This window comes from Vidua chalybeata, chromosome 9, assembly GCF_026979565.1.
Source record: "Vidua chalybeata isolate OUT-0048 chromosome 9, bVidCha1 merged haplotype, whole genome shotgun sequence".
Lineage (NCBI taxonomy): Eukaryota > Metazoa > Chordata > Aves > Passeriformes > Viduidae > Vidua > Vidua chalybeata.
The window spans coordinates 5,857,606-5,876,294 of record NC_071538.1 but is presented as its reverse complement, the minus strand read 5'-3'; the positions used below and the strand labels follow the sequence as shown (position 1 = coordinate 5,876,294).

Here is an 18,689-nt window from a genome sequence, read left to right as displayed (position 1 = left end):
GGATTTACAATAATGATTAACAAATGATTCACCTTAACGAGTGTCTTTCCTTGAAACACACCAAGATGAATTTTATGTCGGGGAAGTTTGCGTGTGCCCTGTCAGATGTGCAGCACACAGAAGGAAGTGGATGTTAATGCAGCACAAATGATCCTTAATTCAGTGATGTGTTTGAGTGCTGGGTGTTTATTGTCAGGATAATGAGAGGCTGCATGTTCTGGATCTATAAAATACACGTTTCCATATGTAATGTGCTCAGCAGCTTGTGCTTAATCACTCCTCTGGAGATGCTCCTCGTTTCCTGTGGGCAGGAAGTGCCTGGAAATCCTCCAGCTGGGTATTTTTTTCTGTTTCTTCTGCTCTGCCCTCCAAAAAAGCCAGCTTGGGCAGCCAAACACTGCCTGCTTTCAACCCAAGGAGAAAAGTCCTTGGGGGGAAAGCAGAAAGGGATAAAGGCCCAAGGAGAAAACGCTGCAGAGACCTTTCCATGATCAGGGTTCCAGAGAAGGCCACCCATGCATGGTGCAACCAGGGGACTTCCAGGAGGAAATCGAGGCCTTTTGAAAGAAGGTTCTAAGCAGTGTGGCTTCAAAGAGAAACTTTATTGATTTAAAAGGATAACCAGTTTATGTTCATACTACAGTGAGTGTTTCCTGAAGGAGAAGGGGTATCAGCTGCTGTTAAACAGCTCCAGCAGGAGCAACGATGTCACGCAAGGAACCAACCTGGGAAACAAGAGGAAAATGAGCTGATTCTTCTGTAGAATTCTGTTAATGCTGGAAAATAGCACCTTTTGGCAGGCCAGGCTGGGTTGCATTTGTGCTGTCCTATTTGGCAGCATGCAAACATTTATCTTGTTTATAAAGGAAATTAATTCCCAGTGGTGTGGCAGCAGAAAAGCAGGAACCACCCCCTTTTAACCCGGTGCTGGAATGGTGATCCCACCTACTGCAGTATTCCCTAGCTGGGTGTTTCCCAGGACTGCCTTGCTGGGGAATGAGCACAGCCCTACCTGGTCGGTGCTGGGGACAGCCAGGCTGTGCAGCTGCCACACCCCCACCTGGCCACAGCTGTCCCCCAGGAGCAGGCACTCGGCGTTCCTGGCAAACAGGAGGGAGCTGAGGTTCCCTTCAGGGCTGGCAGCACAGGAGAGCACGGGGTGGAAGCTGCAACCCAAGAGTTAATGGGTACCATGCATTTATCAGCTGAAAGGCTGCACGTTTCACTTTCTGTGTTCTAGGTTACCTCAGAAACTGGGAAGTGAGGCAGTGTTTGGTTTGAGCTCTGCCAGGAGGAAAATCCCAGCTGCTGTTAACTAAGGTACCCTGCTTGCCTAAAATTTCTCCTGACCTGGAGAGTGGTGGTTAATGTTTCTATTAGGTGAATAATTTGCAGGATGTGGCAGGGCTCTGGATCCACCAGGGCTTCACACTGTCAGTAACACAAAACCCAGAGCAGCTGGACAAGGTCACAGGTAATTGTCATCTCAACTTCAGACCATCCAATCTTTACCAAAGTTGCTCAGGTTTGGGTTTTTTCCCCTTCTAACTCTGCCACAATTTCTGCAGAAAAAGGGCAGATTTACACTTTATCAGCTCCATGAGGCATGCAGCTCCTTCTCTTCTCACCCCGAATCTCTGGTAACCACCATCTGCTTTTACACAAGGAATATTTCAAAATGCAATGGTTTGAGCAAGCAAATGTGGAGCTGTAATGATCTGATAAAAACACTGATGAGGTAACAATGTGTGACAATTAAATTTCAGACTCTTCTTTGAGAAGAGTCATTACTCACATGCTGACACTCAGATCCCAAATCTCCACCCTCTTCTCATTCACTGCTGCAAAGACGAGGGCTGATTTTGGAGCCCACTTGATGTCATGAACAAAAGCTGTGACAGAAGTGAAGGTTAACAGGGGGGTGTGGCAATCCCGGTGCCACAAAAGGATGCTCCAGTCTGCAGAGCAGCTGAGGAACATCTCTGTGCTGGACGGATTCCAGGTGACTTTGTACACAGGGCCCTGTTTGGAGAGAAACAAAGCAGAACTTGGTGCTGCTGCAGAGCTACAGAATCTCTTCTAGAGCTACCCAGCCTTTCTCCCACAGGTAAGACTATTTAACTCTACAGGACAATCAGATTTCTGACTGCTGTCTTAAAATAAAGCCAGAGCTAAAGCTTTAATACAGTTTATAGTACCAGTTTTAATAAATTACTTGAAAAAATCCTGACAGCATAGAAAGTAATCCTGTAACACTGTGATGCTTTATGCTGTGGGAATTCATTCCCAGTATAAGAGTTTAGGTTTCTTTTGTTGCAGATGTTCACTAAATATAAGCAAAGATTACATTTTTGAGTTGAGCAGTTCCTGCTGTCCTTGTTTACAGTGTCACTCACCTTATGGCCTCTGTATGTCCCCAGAATCTGCTCCTTGCCTGAGCAAGAGCAGCAGTAGATGTGGCCCTCTTCTGTTCCAGCAAGAAAAACATCAGTATCCTGAAAGAAAGGGAAAAGTAGCCTAGGTTGGATGAATTTATCACTCTTGCAGAAATCATCCAGGGCTGGAAGGGTTCAGCTCCAGGGAGGAGCTCCTGTGAGTGGTGGGGAAAGTGGAACCACAGCGTTGCACATTTGCTGGGTGTGTTCTCCAACAATGCACAACGTGCTGGGGTTTGACTCCTGAAAATCTTGGATTTTCAGCAATCCATGTAGAAAATGCATGGATTCTTCGAGTGCTCTGTGGAGGAAGGACTCAGCTGGATGAAGAGAAGCTCAGCTGAGTGCTGGATGTGGGAGGTGTTGGACAAATCCTCCCAGCCTTGGCCATCATGCAGAGGGGAACTGCCCCGAGGCCTGCCCAAGGAAATGTGAGTAACGTGGCAGGGAGTGATGCCTGAAGTTTGAGCTTTCGTATTTCCCAGGCTCTGCACTGCATTGGTGTGTCACTCTGAACTCCACACTCAGTGCCAGCAGCTCTCCTCACAGCTCAGGCACACACAGCAATCCTTTTCCAGCCCAGAACCAAGGACACCGCTGCAGCTTCAGCCCAAAAAGTGCAAACAGCAGGGAATGGAGAAGAGCAGCCTGGGAGGGTGGGACTGCAGCACCTGGAGCTGGAATTGGACACTGAACCCCAATGTGGAAATGGAACAAAACTTATAAAAGTGTGAAAACTCGTGACTCAGAGTCCATCTTGGTGTAGAGCCTTGGCCAGGCTCTTGTACTGACCAAAGTGCATGAGGGCCCTTTAATAAACCCCTGCTTTGTTCCTTTAACACAGCCCCTGTTCCAGGCAGCCCCTCTGGGCATCAGGAGGACATCACTGTTTTACCATTTCACTCATTTGGGGTAAATCTTAGTAGCTAGAAAGCAATTTATTTCAAAACATATATGCTTTAAATGGCAGTGCCAAGTCCCTGGCTAGCTCCCACTAAAGCAGCTCCAGCTGAGCATCCCACCTCTGCTGCAGAGTTTTCCTGGCTAATGCTTCAGCCAGGATTCAGGGCTTTCTGAGCCTACCTCTGGATGGAAGTCGAAGCACATTCCAGCTGCCTGTTGTGATATGGGACCTTCACTTTTCCTTTCTCTCTCACCTGGTAAGTTTTTCTTCCCACTTTCTGTTCGCTTGAATTTCATCACATCTGTGCAAAGAGCAGGAGGTTTTGTCAAACAGGACTGAGGAACTCGTGCTGCTTTGGGATGCCCAGCAGCTCTGAAATGTTTTGTGGGATTGCTGGTGTAAGGAATGTCAGCTGGAGTCAGAGAGAGCAGTTTCAGGTGCTCACCAGAGCAATCCAGCCTTTGCTGAATGAACCACTGGGTCATTCGCCCATCTCCCGAGATGCACATCAGCCTCTCTTCTTTGTCTCCTGCTGTTGGACCTCTGTCCTGTTCCACCCACCTCAGCTGCCACACAGGACCTTTGTGTTTATTTAGGGATGCACTGGGACAACAAAGATACACGTGGTAAATCACAGATGAGCAAAGACAAGACAACATGTTTGAAAAATAATTAAGCTTCCACTTTGTAATGAGTGTTAAGTCTTACAACAGAAGTGTTTAGCTTTTCTTTTTAAAAAATGGTCTGAACGTTGGTTGTTTTCTCCAGGAGAATGTTTCCTTATTAAACATCTTTGATAATTAGTTTCAGGGCACTGTTTATGTGCTTGCACCATGAAATCAGTCTGCACCTTGTAGGAGAGACCTGGGGAGCTGCCCTTAGGGCAGGAGCTTTCCTCATCACCCACCCATCCCCTCTCTCATTTTCTTCTTAATTCCTGCTCTCCCCCCACTTTTGCTGATATTCTCTCCAGTCTCAGCAAGAGGGATCAGAGAGCAAGCACCAAAAGCTACCACTGGGGTCCCGTAAGGATTGATTTCCCAGGGCTGCAATGTCCCAGTTAGGACGTGGAATATGAATTACAGCTGGGGTTCCTTGGAGGGTGAGGGAAAGGCACTCCCTGGCTGGCCCTTTGCAAGAGCTGCAGGCTCAGAGGGTGGAGCAGCTGGAGCTCCAGCCTGACCTGCTGTCCAGCAGCGCGGCGTCCTCGCGGCTCCGGACGTCGTAGATGGCCACGCGTCCATTGGCCATCCCAACTGCCAGGAGGTTTGGGCTTGCCAGGGAAAAATCCACAGCAGTGACGCCGTGCTCACAGCGGAAGATGCGCTCTGGCCACTGCCCAGGAGAGAAGCACAGCAAAGTTCTGAGCTGGGTGATTTTTACCTCTCTTCTCTTAGCGCTGGGCACTCAGTGTCTGCTGGAAAGCTCGAGTGATGGTCCACAGGGACCAGAAATGATTCTCTGTTCTCACTGGCACCATGTATTTCTTGCTACAACTGATAAAATTAGGGAAAAGATAAAAATTGGGTGGAAAATGACACTGGAAAATAAGTTAGGTGAGGCTACTCCAAACCAAATACATAAAAATATCTATGGTGACAGCAGGGAATCATGGTGTGGTAATGATGCATCAAAGATTTGACTCTGCCTGGTTTAAATTAGTCTAATGCAGTTTTAGCCAAGAGAAGTTTGTAGTAGAAATCAAACTGGAATGTTGTAATTTATGGCAATCAGAATTTTTTTTTACTTTGTAACTGAGATTTCCAAATATTGTTTTTAATGGCTGCTTTTAAAAGGATCCCTTTTCAGATGGATCTGCAGAGGTGTAAATGTTACATCTATGAAAGCTCCTCTTTTATTGAGCGTTGTGAGAAGTCAGAGTAAATAACTGTAGCTAAAAGGGGAATAAAGCAGGAATTGTCCAGAGAAAAGCAGATTGCAGGAAAAGCAAACAAAAGTTACCATGGGGTTCTTCAGTGACCAACAGCAAGCCAGGCCTTTCTTCTGATCCCGAGAAACAAACTCCCTGTAGCCAACTGCCAAGAGATCCTGCAAGCACACAGCAGCAGCAAGCTCTCAGTTCCACCTGAAGCTCAGCAGGACATTTCCAAAGGCACCTTTGTGCCAAGGCAAAGTCTGGAATAACAAGGCTTCTTGTTATTCTCTTGCAAGGAGATACACTGTTCTAGAATCATATTTGAATGTGCATTATTTAATGGAGTACTTCTAATTTTCCCTCTCAGGGTTAGCTGCAAAAGGAGCTTCAGAGAGCACCTCAAACTCCTGGCTTTTAGCTTTCCACAGTCCAGTGAATTCCCTTCATTCCTTTCCACAGGCAGAAGTAAAAACCAGCAACCTTTAGCCTTCAGCTCCAGTAATTTTTCTTTTCTTGCACTCAACAAGTAGTTTGTGGAACTCCCATTTTAAAAGTAGCTGATTGTTTGTCCTGTATTCTAAGTCTCTAAATGTGTCTAACTGTTTAATATCTGGACATTTGGTGCACTAAAAACATGAAATGGTCTTTATCTCTTTTTTTCCCCTCACTGGGTTTCTGTTTCTCATCTTCAGCTGCTTTTTACCTCTCTTCCATTCATTATTTTTGTTTAATAACTGAATTCTGTTGGGAAACAAAGCTTTACATGACCAGATTTAGGAAGCTTTGCCTTCTGTGCTGTTATTGTGCATCTTATCCTTAAATTTTGAGGAATTCTGCTTTTTTTTTTGGAGGTTCCTGTTATAGAAAAAGACGTGGTGTCTAAACTACCACAAACAAACTCCATCAATGATAACAAAGTTTAGCAGCAGGGGTTACATTTCAATTTTGGAACAGACCAGGTCTATGAACATTGCTGCTCAGGGTAAACTGGAGCAATTCATGAAATTCTGGGCCAATTAAAGCTGTGATGACCCATGTGTAGGGAAAGCCTGTAAATTAAAGCAGCATCTTTGAGGTGCACCCCAGCATCAGGAGTTTATTGCCACCACCAGCTGCTTGTCCCAGTTTGTGGCCAGCTCAGGAATGGTTTGTGGACTCACAGGGTTCACTCTGTTCCAAGCCATGCTGCTCACGCTGTGAGCCCTGGTTAAATCACACCTGTATGACCACAGCTGCTCCAGCCTGGGGCCTGCCCCCTCTGCTGGGCTTTGATCTGGGTCTGCTGTTTCCTCCTGCTCCTCCTCATCCTTCTCCTCCTCATCCTCATCCTCTTCATCTTCTTCCACCTCGGTGTCTGAGGTAACAACAGGTTCTAAAATGTACAGATGCAGAATGTGAGTAGAAATATTTCACTTACCTAATTATAGGTATAATTATATATATATATAAAACCTATATTATATAACCTATATTATTATATATAACCTATATTATGTAACTTATTAGATATAACCTATATTATTATATACAATCTATATTATTATATATAACCTATACTACATAACCTATATTATTATATATACCCTATATTATTGTAGGTTATATCTCACTCTAATTATTCACACCAGAAGAAAAATTTCCCCATTCAGCAAATATTTTGCAGGAAAAAGAAAAGAAGTGAAGGTTTGAGGAATTAAGACATCCTAACTTCTAAAAACTGCGACTAAAATTGGCTGGGGACGGAGCAGACAGCTGGATTGGGCTGGAGTGAGCCAGGTCTGGTGCAGGTGGGTTTAGCTACCCAGCCAAAAGTGAGGAATTTCTGTGGAAAACGAGGAATTTCTGGCTGGGAAGAGGGTACTGAGCAAGGAACAAACCTATGAGGACAGGGATCTGCCGATAAACTGCGAGTTTGGGCTGAAAAATGTTCTCCATGAGAATCCTCTCCATGACAACCAAATCCTGCTGCAGCTTTGCTGAAGTTAAGATTGCTCTTGAATGGCATTCCTGCTCCTCGTGGCTCCTGGCAGGAGCAGCACTCTCTGCAATGGTCATGGAAGAAGTTGAATTACAGAAATTCCAAGCTGGAATGGATCCACAAGGATCATGGAGTCCAACGGGCCCATACTGCCTGATAAGAGATAAATGGCACAGAAATGCTTTGAACAGGATAAAAGTTCACACAGAAAGATCAAGGGGAAAGACTTTTCCTCCACCTGCAAAAAGCAGAGAATTCAAAACAAATACTTTCACTGTGAATTTTTTCTTCCTCTTATTTTTTTTCTTATAATTCTATCATCTTATATTTTCTTATTATAATTTCTTTATCTTTTTCAGATACTTCTGGAATTTTTCACAAATGGTGTTTTGCTTCTACTTCCCAAAGCGAGTACCAGCAAACCTTGTCCCTGAGTATTTATCTTTATTTAAGGTGATTTCTGATGGCAGTGGGCAGAGAAGTGCAGCCCTGTTCAAGATTCTTTAGCAAACTCCCTTGCAGGTTGCAGGCAGTGTTTTTCAGGAGGTTTTCCCCACAAATCCCAGGGATGTGCCTGGTTCAGGAGGATGAGAGCAGGGCAGAAATGGGGAATGTTACCTGTGGCAGAAGGGGCAGCCACAGCCTGACTGTGCTCTGCAGCTGTGGGAGATTTGCTGCTTTTCCCTGCTGGGGTTTTGGGTTCTTCTGTCTCTGCAGGTTCTGCTCCCGAGGCAGGCAGTGAATTGTCCAAATCCCAGGAAGTCACCATCATCCCTGGGAATGAATTTCCTGTCACACGGGGCTCTTCTTTTGGTACCTCATTGCAGGGAGCTCCCTGTACTCCAACTGCTGGGCTGGGCTTTGGAACCACCTCTGCTTCCAAAGGTCTTGATATTTGAACTGGTATTTTCCATTTAATATTTAGATTTCATCTTTTAATTGCCATCTTTTACACATTTACAGAAAAGGCTGCCTGTGCTTAATAAGAATCATTAAAGCAGATAAGAGAACTTTAAAGCTCCTCCTGTTGTGTGACTGCTGCAGCTCCATCAGGGTTTTTTTGGGGTGTGGCTCCCCTTGAGCAGGGCCAGCTCCCACCCAAAACTTGCCTTGATGTGCTCAGGGGTTGGAATGAGCCCTGCTGATGCCACAAAAAAAAAAAAGTGAAAAATAGCTTTTCAAAACAGATTATTATTTACTTTTGGGGTCAATTCCATCATTTTACATACACTAACACAAAGGAAAAGTGTGTGGAACAGCATTCCCCAGAATTTTTTTGGCCTCTTACACCCAACAGTAACATTCCCTGGGGGTGTTCATTGCAATTTCATTGCAATGGATTCAGTGTTCCAGCACTAAATTCAAGATTTAGGAGGGGCAGAAAAGGCCACCACAGCCCACACTGTCCTGTCTGCACTTAGAGCTCTGGAAGTGGAAATTGAGGCAACATCTCCTGCTCAGAAGTGAAAATGGAAGTAAAAAAAAAAAAAAAAAAAGTGGAAGTAAAAGATCCCTTTTGTCAGTCCCCTGGCCAGGTTTACCTTTCTCTGCCATGGTGATGCTCTCACACTGCACTTCCTTGGTTTTGGCAGCTCCACAGAAGGTTTGCACCATCTTTTCTTCAAAGTACTCACTGCCAATTTTAGCCTTGCAAATCTCTTCGTAAATCCTATTCCTCTCCCTGGAAAACAAAGGAAACACTGGCTGGTGACTCCCTGGGAAATTCTGCCTGGAATTCTCAGTGTCTTTAACAAGGAGCTGATCAGGAGAGGCTTTTCCATGGCTTCAGTGTCCTGCTTCTTGGATATTTTATAGAGATAGATATACTATAGATAGATAGATAGTATAATATATATCACATAATATATAATACATAATAATATGCAATATGTAATATAATATAGTATAGTATAATATAGTATAATATATATAGTAGAATATAATATAATATAGTAGAATATAATATAATATAGTAGAATATAATATAATATAGTAGAATAGAATATAGTAGAATATAATATAGTATAGTATAATATAGTAGAATATAATATAATATAGTAGAATATAGTATAGTACAGTAGAATATAGTATAGTATAATATAGTATGATATGATATAATATAGTATGATATGATATAATATAGTATGATATAATATAATATAGTATGATATGATATAATATAGTATGATATAATATAATATAATATATAATATAGTAGAATATAGTAGAATATAGTAGAATATAATATAGTAGAATATAGTATGATATAATATAATGTAATGTAATATAATGTAATGTAATATAATGTAATGTAATATAATGTAATGTAATGTAGTATCATGTAATGTAATGTAGTATAATATAATATAGTATAGTATTGTATAATATAGTATAGTATAGCATAGCATAGTATAACATATAATACAACATAATTTAATACAACGTGTATAATGTCATGTCCAATATATAATATATATATAAACATATAAACAATGCATTTCTATCAAAGTTATGTTAACAGCACACGTATCAGGTCGGTTTCCACACTTGCAGAGAGCAGGTGCCTTACAGGAGCCTGTGAGCCTGCTCTGCCTCCGTGGACAGCAGGGCACTTGGCAGGTCCAGCATCCGGAGCGTGGCCGTCTCCGACAGCACAATCTCCACCCTCTGCTCCAGCTCTGCCTCTGTCAGCGCTGCCTCCCCCTCCTGCTGCACAGCTGGGGAGCCAACAAACAACACCTTTGCTGCTCCGAATCAACGGGAAAAATTAATTCTGGAAAGCCCTGAGCTGGCTCAGGGTCTCACAAATCCCAGCATATAGAATTGGAGATATTGAATTTCGAATTATTTGGGTGAGTTCTTTACCAGACAAGCTCAAAGCTGGGTCTTGTTGAGGTTCTGTCTCATCTAAGCCAGACTTGGTTGTTGAGATGCTGCTTCCATGTGTCCTTCAGGGGCAAGAAACAAGCAGAAATTGGCTCAAAAAACTAAAAAAGTGTTCATTTTCTAGAGGCACTTTGTATTTTAAAGTCATTTTTTATGTGTATTTGCTCCTGGTTGACATCCCAAGCCCTGGGATTGTCCTTTGGGACAGCCAGCCTGGGAAACATGGCAAAAAGAGCAATCTTCATCTCAGAAATCAGTGTTTACAGTTGTAACTATAAATTGTAAATCATTACAATTATTCCTTGCATTTTGATAAAGCTGTGGCTCAGGATTTTTCATTTCAAACACCAATAATTATTTCTCTTCTCTGCGTGACTTAATTGAGTTTGTCAGCCCAAAGTTTTTGGCTTTGTTTTTCCCTCTGTGCTGGATGTTTGTAAATGAAAGTGCAGAGAAACATAACTTAGGAGTTTTAACTCCAAATTCCTTGTTTAAGAGCATTTTTGGAGATGGATGCACATAATCACAGACAGGTAACTTGCTTAAATATTATTAAAGCAGAGAATTTTTATTATGTTAAGCATATTTTGATAGTTGAACGGATATTTTTAATATTTTAATTTGATATTTTAATGTCTATATTTTATTACTTTGCGTAAAAGGTTGTCTACACTTACTAAACACTACTAAAAAAGATAAAATACTTTAAAATACATACTTTACTTTTTATAAAGAACTGATAATGCTTTTTTTTTTTTTTTTTTTTTTAATAAAACTTCTCTTGCCTGGGTACAGCAGCGTTTGGGTCTGGCTGGAAGAGGGGCAGGGGTGTCACATTCTTCCCTTCATCATCAAAAACCTGGAGAAAAATTGAAATAATCAGGATCATTCCCCTGTGTGCCCAGCCAGGAATAGGGAGGGCACCTGGAAGGGGTTTGCTTTCCTGCAGGGTCAGCCCCAGCTTTTTGGGATTTCTTTGGGAAAAGCCACGTTCCTGTCACTGTCACACCCAGCTGTGCTCCTCCCTGTGCCTTCTGCAGCTCATTCATTCCGTAAGCAGCTCCAAGGTTATTGATTCTGGATCAATAATTCAAGGAGTTATTGATTCTGATCCATCCCCTCCACTGACAAATCACAGCAGCCAAAGAAATCAGGTGAGCAATTACAACAGCTTTTTAATGCCGGGAATATTTTGGTGCAGGAAGGGCGCTGAGGTGCTCCTGTGATTCCCAGGTTACCTTTGGGGAATATTCTGGATTTTGGGTGAAGACAGGAGCTGCTCCAGCAACAAATCTGAGGTTAGAAATGTTAATTATTGTCAGGCTGGGGCTGCCCCGTCCCTGCAAGTGCCCAAGGCCAGCCTGGAGCGCCCTGGGATGCTGGGAGCTGCCTGCTTTGGGAATGGGATGGGCTTGGAGGTGCAACCCAACCATTCCGGGCTCCAAGGTTCTTCCTGCAGGTGGATTTGGGGCTTTTCCCACTTTTCCCAACCCAACCATTCCAGGCTCCAAGGTTCTTCCCTCAGGTGGATTTGGGGCTTTTCCCACTTTTCCCAACCCAACCATTCCAGGTTCCAAGGTTCTTCCCTCAGGTGGATTTGGGGCTTTTCCCACTTTTCCCAACCCAACCATTCCAGGCTCCAAGGTTCTTCCTGCAGGTGGATTTGAGGCTTTTCCCACTTTTCCCAACCCAACCATTCCGGGCTCCAAGGTTCTTCCTGCAGGTGAATTTGGGGCTTTTCCCACTTTTCCCAACCCAACCATTCCAGGCTCCAAGGTTCTTCCTGCAGGTGGATTTGAGGCTTTTCCCACTTTTCCCAACCCAACCACTCCAGGCTCCAAGGTTCTTCCTGCAGGTGGATTTGAGGCTTTTCCCACTTTTCCCAACCCAACCACTCCAGGCTCCAAGGTTCTTCCTGCAGGTGCATTTGGGGCTCTTCCCACTTTTCCCAACCCAACCATTCCAGGCTCCAAGGTTCTTCCTGCAGGTGGATTTGGGGCTTTTCCCACTTTTCCCAAGGCTTTTTGCATCTTCCTGCAGGTGGATTTTGGGCTTTTCCCACCTTTCCCAAGGGTGCCCAACCCAACCATTCCAAGGCTTTTTGGTTCTTCCCACAGGTGGATTTGGGGCTCTTCCCACCTTTCCCAAATGTGCCAAATCCAACCATTTCAGGGCTTTTTGGTTCTTCCTGCAGGTGGATGTGGAGCTTTTCCCACCTTTCCCAAGGGTGCCCAACCCAACCATTCCAGGCCTTCCTTCAGGTGGATTTGGAGCTCTTCCCACTTTTCCCAACCCAACCATTCCAGGCCTTCCCACGGGTGGATTTGGGGCTCCTCCCACCTTTCCCAAATGTGCCAAATCCAACCATTCCAGGGCTCTCCAGTTCTTTCCACAGGTGGATCTGGGGCTCTTTCAACTTTTCCCAACCCAACCATTCCAAGGCTCTTTGCATCTTCCTGCAGGTGGATGTGGAGCTTTTCCCACCTTTCCCAAGGGTGCCCAACCCAACTATTCCAAGCTTCCCACCTTTCCCAGCCCAACCATTCCAGGCCTTCCCTCAGGTGGATTTGGGTTTTTCCCACTTTTCCCAAGGGTGCCCAACCCAACCATTCCAGGCCTTCCCTCAGGTGGATTTGGGGCTCTTCCCACCTTTCCCAGCCCAACCATTCCATCCTTCCCTCAGGTGGATTTTGGGGTTTTCCTAGGGGTGTCCAACCCAACCATTCCAGGGCTCCATGATTCTTCCCACAGGTGCAATTTGGGCTTTTCCCACTTTTCCTATGGGTGTCCAACCCAACCATTCCATCCTTCCCTCAGGTGGATTTGGGTTTTTCCCACCTTTCCCAACCCAACCATTCCATCCTTCCCTCAGGTGGATTTTGGGTTCTTCCCACCTTTCCCAGCCCAACCATTCCATCCTTCTCACAGGTGGATTTGGAGCTCTTCCAACTTTTCCCAACCCAACCATTCCAGGCCTTCCCACAGGTGGATTTGGGTTTTTCCCACTTTTCCCAAGGGTGGCCAACCCAAACATTCCAGGGCTCCATAGTTCTTCCCTCAGGTGGATTTGGGTTTTTCCCACCTTTCCCAGCCCAGCCATTCCATCCTTCCCTCAGGTGGATTTGGGTTTTTCCCACCTTTCCCAGCCCAACCATTCCATCCTTCCCTCAGGTGGATTTGGGTTTTTCCCACCTTTCCCAGCCCAACCATTCCATCCTTCCCTCAGGTGGATTTTGGGGTTTTCCTAGGGGTGTCCAACCCAACCATTCCAGGGCTCCATGATTCTTCCCACAGGTGCAATTTGGGCTTTTCCCACTTTTCCTATGGGTGTCCAACCCAACCATTCCATCCTTCCCTCAGGTGGATTTGGGTTTTTCCCACCTTTCCCAACCCAACCATTCCATCCTCCCCTCAGGTGGATTTTGGGCTCTTCCCACTTTTCCCAACCCAACCATTCCAGGCCTTCCCACAGGTGGATTTGGGTTTTTCCCACTTTTCCCAAGGGTGGCCAACCCAAACATTCCAGGGCTCCATAGTTCTTCCCTCAGGTGGATTTGGGTTTTTCCCACCTTTCCCAGCCCAACCATTCCATCCTTCCCTCAGGTGGATTTTGGGTCCTTCCCACCTTTCCCAACCCAACCATTCCATCCTTCCCTCAGGTGGATTTGGGTTTTTCCCACCTTTCCCAGCCCAACCATTCCATCCTTGCCTCAGGTGGATTTGGGTTTTTCCCACTTTTCCCAACCCAACCATTCCATCCTTCCCTCAGGTGGATTTTGGGTTTTTCCCACCTTTCCCAGCCCAACCATTCCATCCTTCCCTCAGGTGGATTTGGGTTTTTCCCACCTTTCCCAGCCCAGCCATGCCAGGGCTGCTCCTGGGCCTCCTCACCTGCACAGCTCCCGGGCTGCCCGGCAGGGCCCCGCTCCGCGTGGCTTTTCCCTGGGAAGCCGAGGAAGCCGTGGAAGTTCTCCGGGAATTCGGGGCTCTGCTGGCCCTGGAATCACCAGCAAATGTTTAGAAACATTTCTATTTATAAATATCAAATTGTTACCAGCTATTAGAAAGGATCAAACCCATTTATAATAGAGCATTTCTACCATTTTTTATATGTTGTTATACATTATGTATTGCCAAATATTTTAAAGGGTGTAAGCCATTTATAATAAAGGATTTTTACCATTTCTTATATTTTTTAAATAATTACTCATAATTACTTATATTTACCAATTTATAATTACTTATAATTACCAATGTTATATATATATATATATATATATAAATTATATAAAAGAAATAGTAAAATCCTGTATTTTAAGAGGCTGAAATCCCTTAAAATAATTGGTAATATATAATCAATTATAAGAATGCCTTATTATAAATGGTTAAAAGTTGTTCAAATCCTTTAAAATAATTGGTATATTATATATATATATATTTATTATATATTTATTTATTATATATTTATTTTATATTTGTTTATTATATATTTTATATATATATATATATATATATATATATATATATATATATAATCAATTATAAGAATGCCTTATTATAAATGGTTAAAAATTGTTCAAATCCTTTAAAATAATTGGTATATTTTATATATATATATATATATATATATATATATAAAAATAAATAAAATAAATATATATATACACCAATTATTTTAAAGGTTTTGAACAATTTTAAACCATTTATAATAGGGCATTCTTATAATTGATTATGTATTACCAATTATTTTAAGGGATTTCAGCCTCTTCAAATACAGGATTTTACTATTTCTTTTATCATTCATTACACATTACCAGTTATTATAAAGAATTTAAACAATTTATAATAAAGGATTTTTACCGTTTCTTATATAACTTAATATAGTAATAATATAATTATAAAATATTAATATTAATATATTATATTAATATTAATAATCGTAATGTTAATATAATAGTAACAATGTTGATATTATTTCTATTAATATATTAATATTAGCATTATTTTTATATATATTAATATATGACCAATTATTTTAAAGGATTTTAACAATTTATTTCCATTTATAAGAAAGGATTCTTACCTTTTTAAATGTATTATAATTTATTATAAAATACCAATTGTTTTTAACCATTTCTAATACAAGATTCTTATAATTTATTATAAATTGCCCATTGTTTAAAGGGATTTCAGCCTCTTACAAGAAAGGATTTTTAGCATTTCTTATCTATTATAATTGATGATCTATTAGCAAATATTTTAAAGTATGTGAAGCATTTATAAGAAAGGATTTTTTACCATTTCTTACATAACTTAGTATTTATTAGCAATTATTTTAAAGGATTTTAAGAATTTTTAACCCTTTATAATATAGGATTCTTACAATTTCTAATATATTATAATTTATTATAAAAGACCAATTATTATAAAGGATTTTAACCATTTATAATAAAGGATTTTTACCATTTCTTATATAATATAACTTCTTATTTATTACAATTATTTTAAAGGATTTTATCCATTTATAATAAAGGATTTTTTACCATTTCTTATATAATATAACTTCTTATTTATTACAATTATTTTAAAGGATTTTATCCATTTATAATAAAGGATTTTTTACCATTTCTTATATAATATAACTTCTTATTTATTACAATTATTTTAAGGGATTTTAACCATTTATAATAAAGGATTTTTACCATTTCTTATATAATATAACTTCTTATTTATTACAATTATTTTAAAGGATTTTAACCATTTATAATAAAGGATTTTTACCATTTCAACTGTATTAAAATTGATTATAAAATATCAATTATTTTAAAGGATTGTAACTATTTATAATAAAGAATTCCTATAATTGATTATATATTACCAATTATTTCAAGGGATTTCAACCTCTTACAACAAAGGGTTCTACTATTTCTTTTATCATTTATCACAATTATAATAATTATTATTACAATTTACAACATTACCAGTTATTTCAAAGGATTTAAACCATTTATAATTAAGGATTATTATAATTTATTGGCAATTATTTTAAGGGATGCCAACCATTTCTAATACAAGATTATGGGACTGCAGCCATTTATTGATTATAATTTATTCTAAATCATAATTCTTGCTACATAAATAATCATTACAAAGGATTTTAACCATTTATAAGAAAGGAGTGCAGCCATTTATTACAATTTATTGTGTATAATAATTAATATTGTAAAGGATTTCGACCATTTATAGATAGGGCTTTTGATTATTTATTTGTTATAACTTCTTATGCTTTGTAATTTATTATAAAATGCAATTTATTATAGGATGCAATTTATTATAGAATATCATTTATTATAGAATATAATTTCTTTTATATTACAGTTCATTATCTATTGCCCATTAATTTAAATATGTAAACCATTTATAATAAAGGACTTTTACCACTGATTTATTAGGGCTTATTGTAGAATATAATGTATCACATGTTATAATTCATTTATTTATGTATTTTAAGGGATGCAAACAGTTTATAATTAAGAATTTTGACCACCTATGTAATTTATTAAATATCATTTCATACTACAGAATACAATTTATTATATATTACAACTTATTTTGCATTCCTAAGTCCTCAAGGGATGTAATCCATTTATACAAAATGAACATTTTCCCACTCATTAACTACAATTAATTCTATTATAGTTGCTTTTGTACTATAATTTGTCATTAGGCATTTATATATATATATTTGTTATATATTACCACTTATATTTATTATATATTACAACAATTTATTATATATTACAACTTATTTTGCATTACTAAGTCTTTAAGGGATGTAATCCATTTATACAAAATGAACATTTTCCCACTCATTAACTACAATTAATGCTCTATTATAATTGCTTCTGTACTATAATTTCTCATTAGGCATTTTTTATATATTATATATATATTTATTATATATTACCACTTATATTTATTATATATTACAACTTATTTTGCATTACTAAGTCCTTAAGGGATGTAATCCATTTATACAAAATGAACATTTTCCCATTCATTAACTACAATTAACGCTCTATTATAGTTGCTCTCATACTATAATTAGTCATTAGGCGTTTTTATATATTATATATATATATTTATTATATATTACCACTTATATAATAAATGGTTGTAATATATAATAAATATATTACAACTTATTATGCATTCCTAAGTCTTTAAGGGATGTAACCCATTTATACGAACGGAACATTTTCCCCCTCATTAACTGTAATTAACGCTCTATTATAATTGCTCCCGTGCTATAATTTATCATGCATTCCCAGGCATTTTTTAGGGATTTAAAGCCCTTTAATTTCCACAACGTTTCAGCTTTAGGCCCGACCCGCTCCCACTCACGGCGGAGGCCGCGGGCCCGGCATGGCGTCGCGCCGTCGCCACGACAACGCCGCCCAAGACGCGGCGCGGGGATTGGCCGCCAGCAAGGGCGCCGCCGATTGGCCGCTGCGCGGCGCGCGGGCCGCGCTGTGCTGGCGGCCGCAGCCCCGGGCCGGTTCGGGTCCCGCCCCCGGCCCGTGTCACCGAACCGGCGCTGCCCGCGACCCCGCCCCGCCGCCGGAGCCGCCTTCCCGCGGGGCTGCGGCGCCGCGCTCGCGGGGGGTTCACCCCTGAGTCAGCAAAGTCGCGCCCGCCGGTTCTTTCGGCGCCGCCCCGCGGGCACGGTGTGAGGGTTGGGGATGCGGCTGCTCGGCGGAGGCGCCGGGCGTGCGTGAGCCGCTGCAGGGGCACGGCCGAGGCGTCCCGCCCGAGCCGGGGCCGCGCTGTCCTCGCTGTGACACAGCCGCGATGCCCGACGGGCGCGCCGGGCGCTGCCCCGCGCCGGCCCGGGGACGGCGCTGAGGCGGGCAGGTGAGGCACCGGGGCTGCAGGGAGGACACGGTCAGTTCCCGCTGCTCCCGGACCTTTGTTCTGGTTTCGCGGGGCGGTGTTTCGGGTGTTATGCGTAACCTAGAGCTGTTGTCGTGTCACCCAAGAGCCTCACGCCCAGCAAGAGCCCCCGTTCCCCGAGGAGCCCCCGTTCGCCTCACGGCCGATGAGACACCCCCCCGCGCCTCTGCGGCTCCCCGCGTGAGTACGGCGGCCGCGGCCGGGCCGGAGGGTGGGGAGCGGCAGCGCGGAGCGGGGCGATGGTGCGGGGCCGGGGGCGCTCGGGGGCCGTGAGGGGCCGCGGCGAGCGGGAGCCCCGGCACCGGCCGGGGCGCGGCCCGGGCAGGGAATGAGCTCCGAGGGGGCGTGGCCTCCGCCTGATTGCCAGGTGAGGGGCGCGGTTTGCTCGTTGAGTGACGCGGGGGGGCGTGGCTTGTGCAGAATGACATATATGGGCATGAGGGGGGCCGCGGCGGGGTGGGGGCGTGGCCATGCGTTCTGAGTGACAGGCGGGGCTGGTGGCGTCGGTGACAGGCGAGGGGGCGTGGCCTGTGCGCTGAGTGGCAGGCGGCGGGGAGCGGTGTGCGCTTTGATTGACGTGTAAGGAGGTGGCCTTAGACTTTGATTGACAGATGGGGCCTTGCCTGTGCGTTGAGTGACAGGCGAGGGCGTGGCCAG

At 42.4% G+C, this 18,689-nt stretch overlaps 2 protein-coding genes and 1 long non-coding RNA gene across 4 annotated transcripts in view; 1 reads left to right on the top strand and 2 right to left on the bottom strand.

Moving 5' to 3' along the window:
* Positions 1-581: 581 nt before the first annotated feature.
* On the bottom strand, positions 582-17,586 carry DNAI4 (dynein axonemal intermediate chain 4). Its single transcript, XM_053950559.1, has 17 exons — positions 17,484-17,586; positions 13,971-14,076; positions 10,865-10,938; positions 10,059-10,141; positions 9,763-9,910; positions 8,735-8,874; positions 7,812-7,967; positions 7,093-7,257; positions 6,376-6,587; positions 5,302-5,388; positions 4,523-4,674; positions 3,785-3,942; positions 3,519-3,640; positions 2,397-2,495; positions 1,796-2,022; positions 1,013-1,166; positions 582-725 (listed from the first exon to the last, which is right to left on the bottom strand). The coding sequence occupies exons 1-17, from the start codon at positions 17,504-17,506 to the stop codon at positions 681-683; spliced, it is 2,151 nt and encodes a 716-aa protein (XP_053806534.1). The 5' UTR covers positions 17,507-17,586; the 3' UTR covers positions 582-680.
* Positions 11,230-12,387, bottom strand: LOC128792292 (uncharacterized). Its single transcript, XR_008432355.1, has 2 exons — positions 12,219-12,387; positions 11,230-11,372 (listed from the first exon to the last, which is right to left on the bottom strand). It is a non-coding gene; the product is annotated as an uncharacterized LOC128792292 (long non-coding RNA).
* Positions 17,587-17,640: 54 nt separating the features above from the next.
* The window catches only part of MIER1 (MIER1 transcriptional regulator), a 40,867-nt gene continuing 39,818 nt past the window's right edge, over positions 17,641-18,689 (top strand). Inside the window, exons 1-2 of one of the 2 annotated variants that reach the window (XM_053950563.1) lie at positions 17,641-17,993; positions 18,119-18,212. Coding sequence is in view for 1 of the 2 variants with exons in the window: in XM_053950560.1 (XP_053806535.1) it covers positions 18,084-18,212 (129 nt within the window). In the remaining variant the exon portion in view is untranslated. Of the gene's footprint in view, positions 17,994-18,046; positions 18,213-18,689 lie in introns of those variants that run through there. The other variant, XM_053950560.1, reaches the window with a different exon arrangement.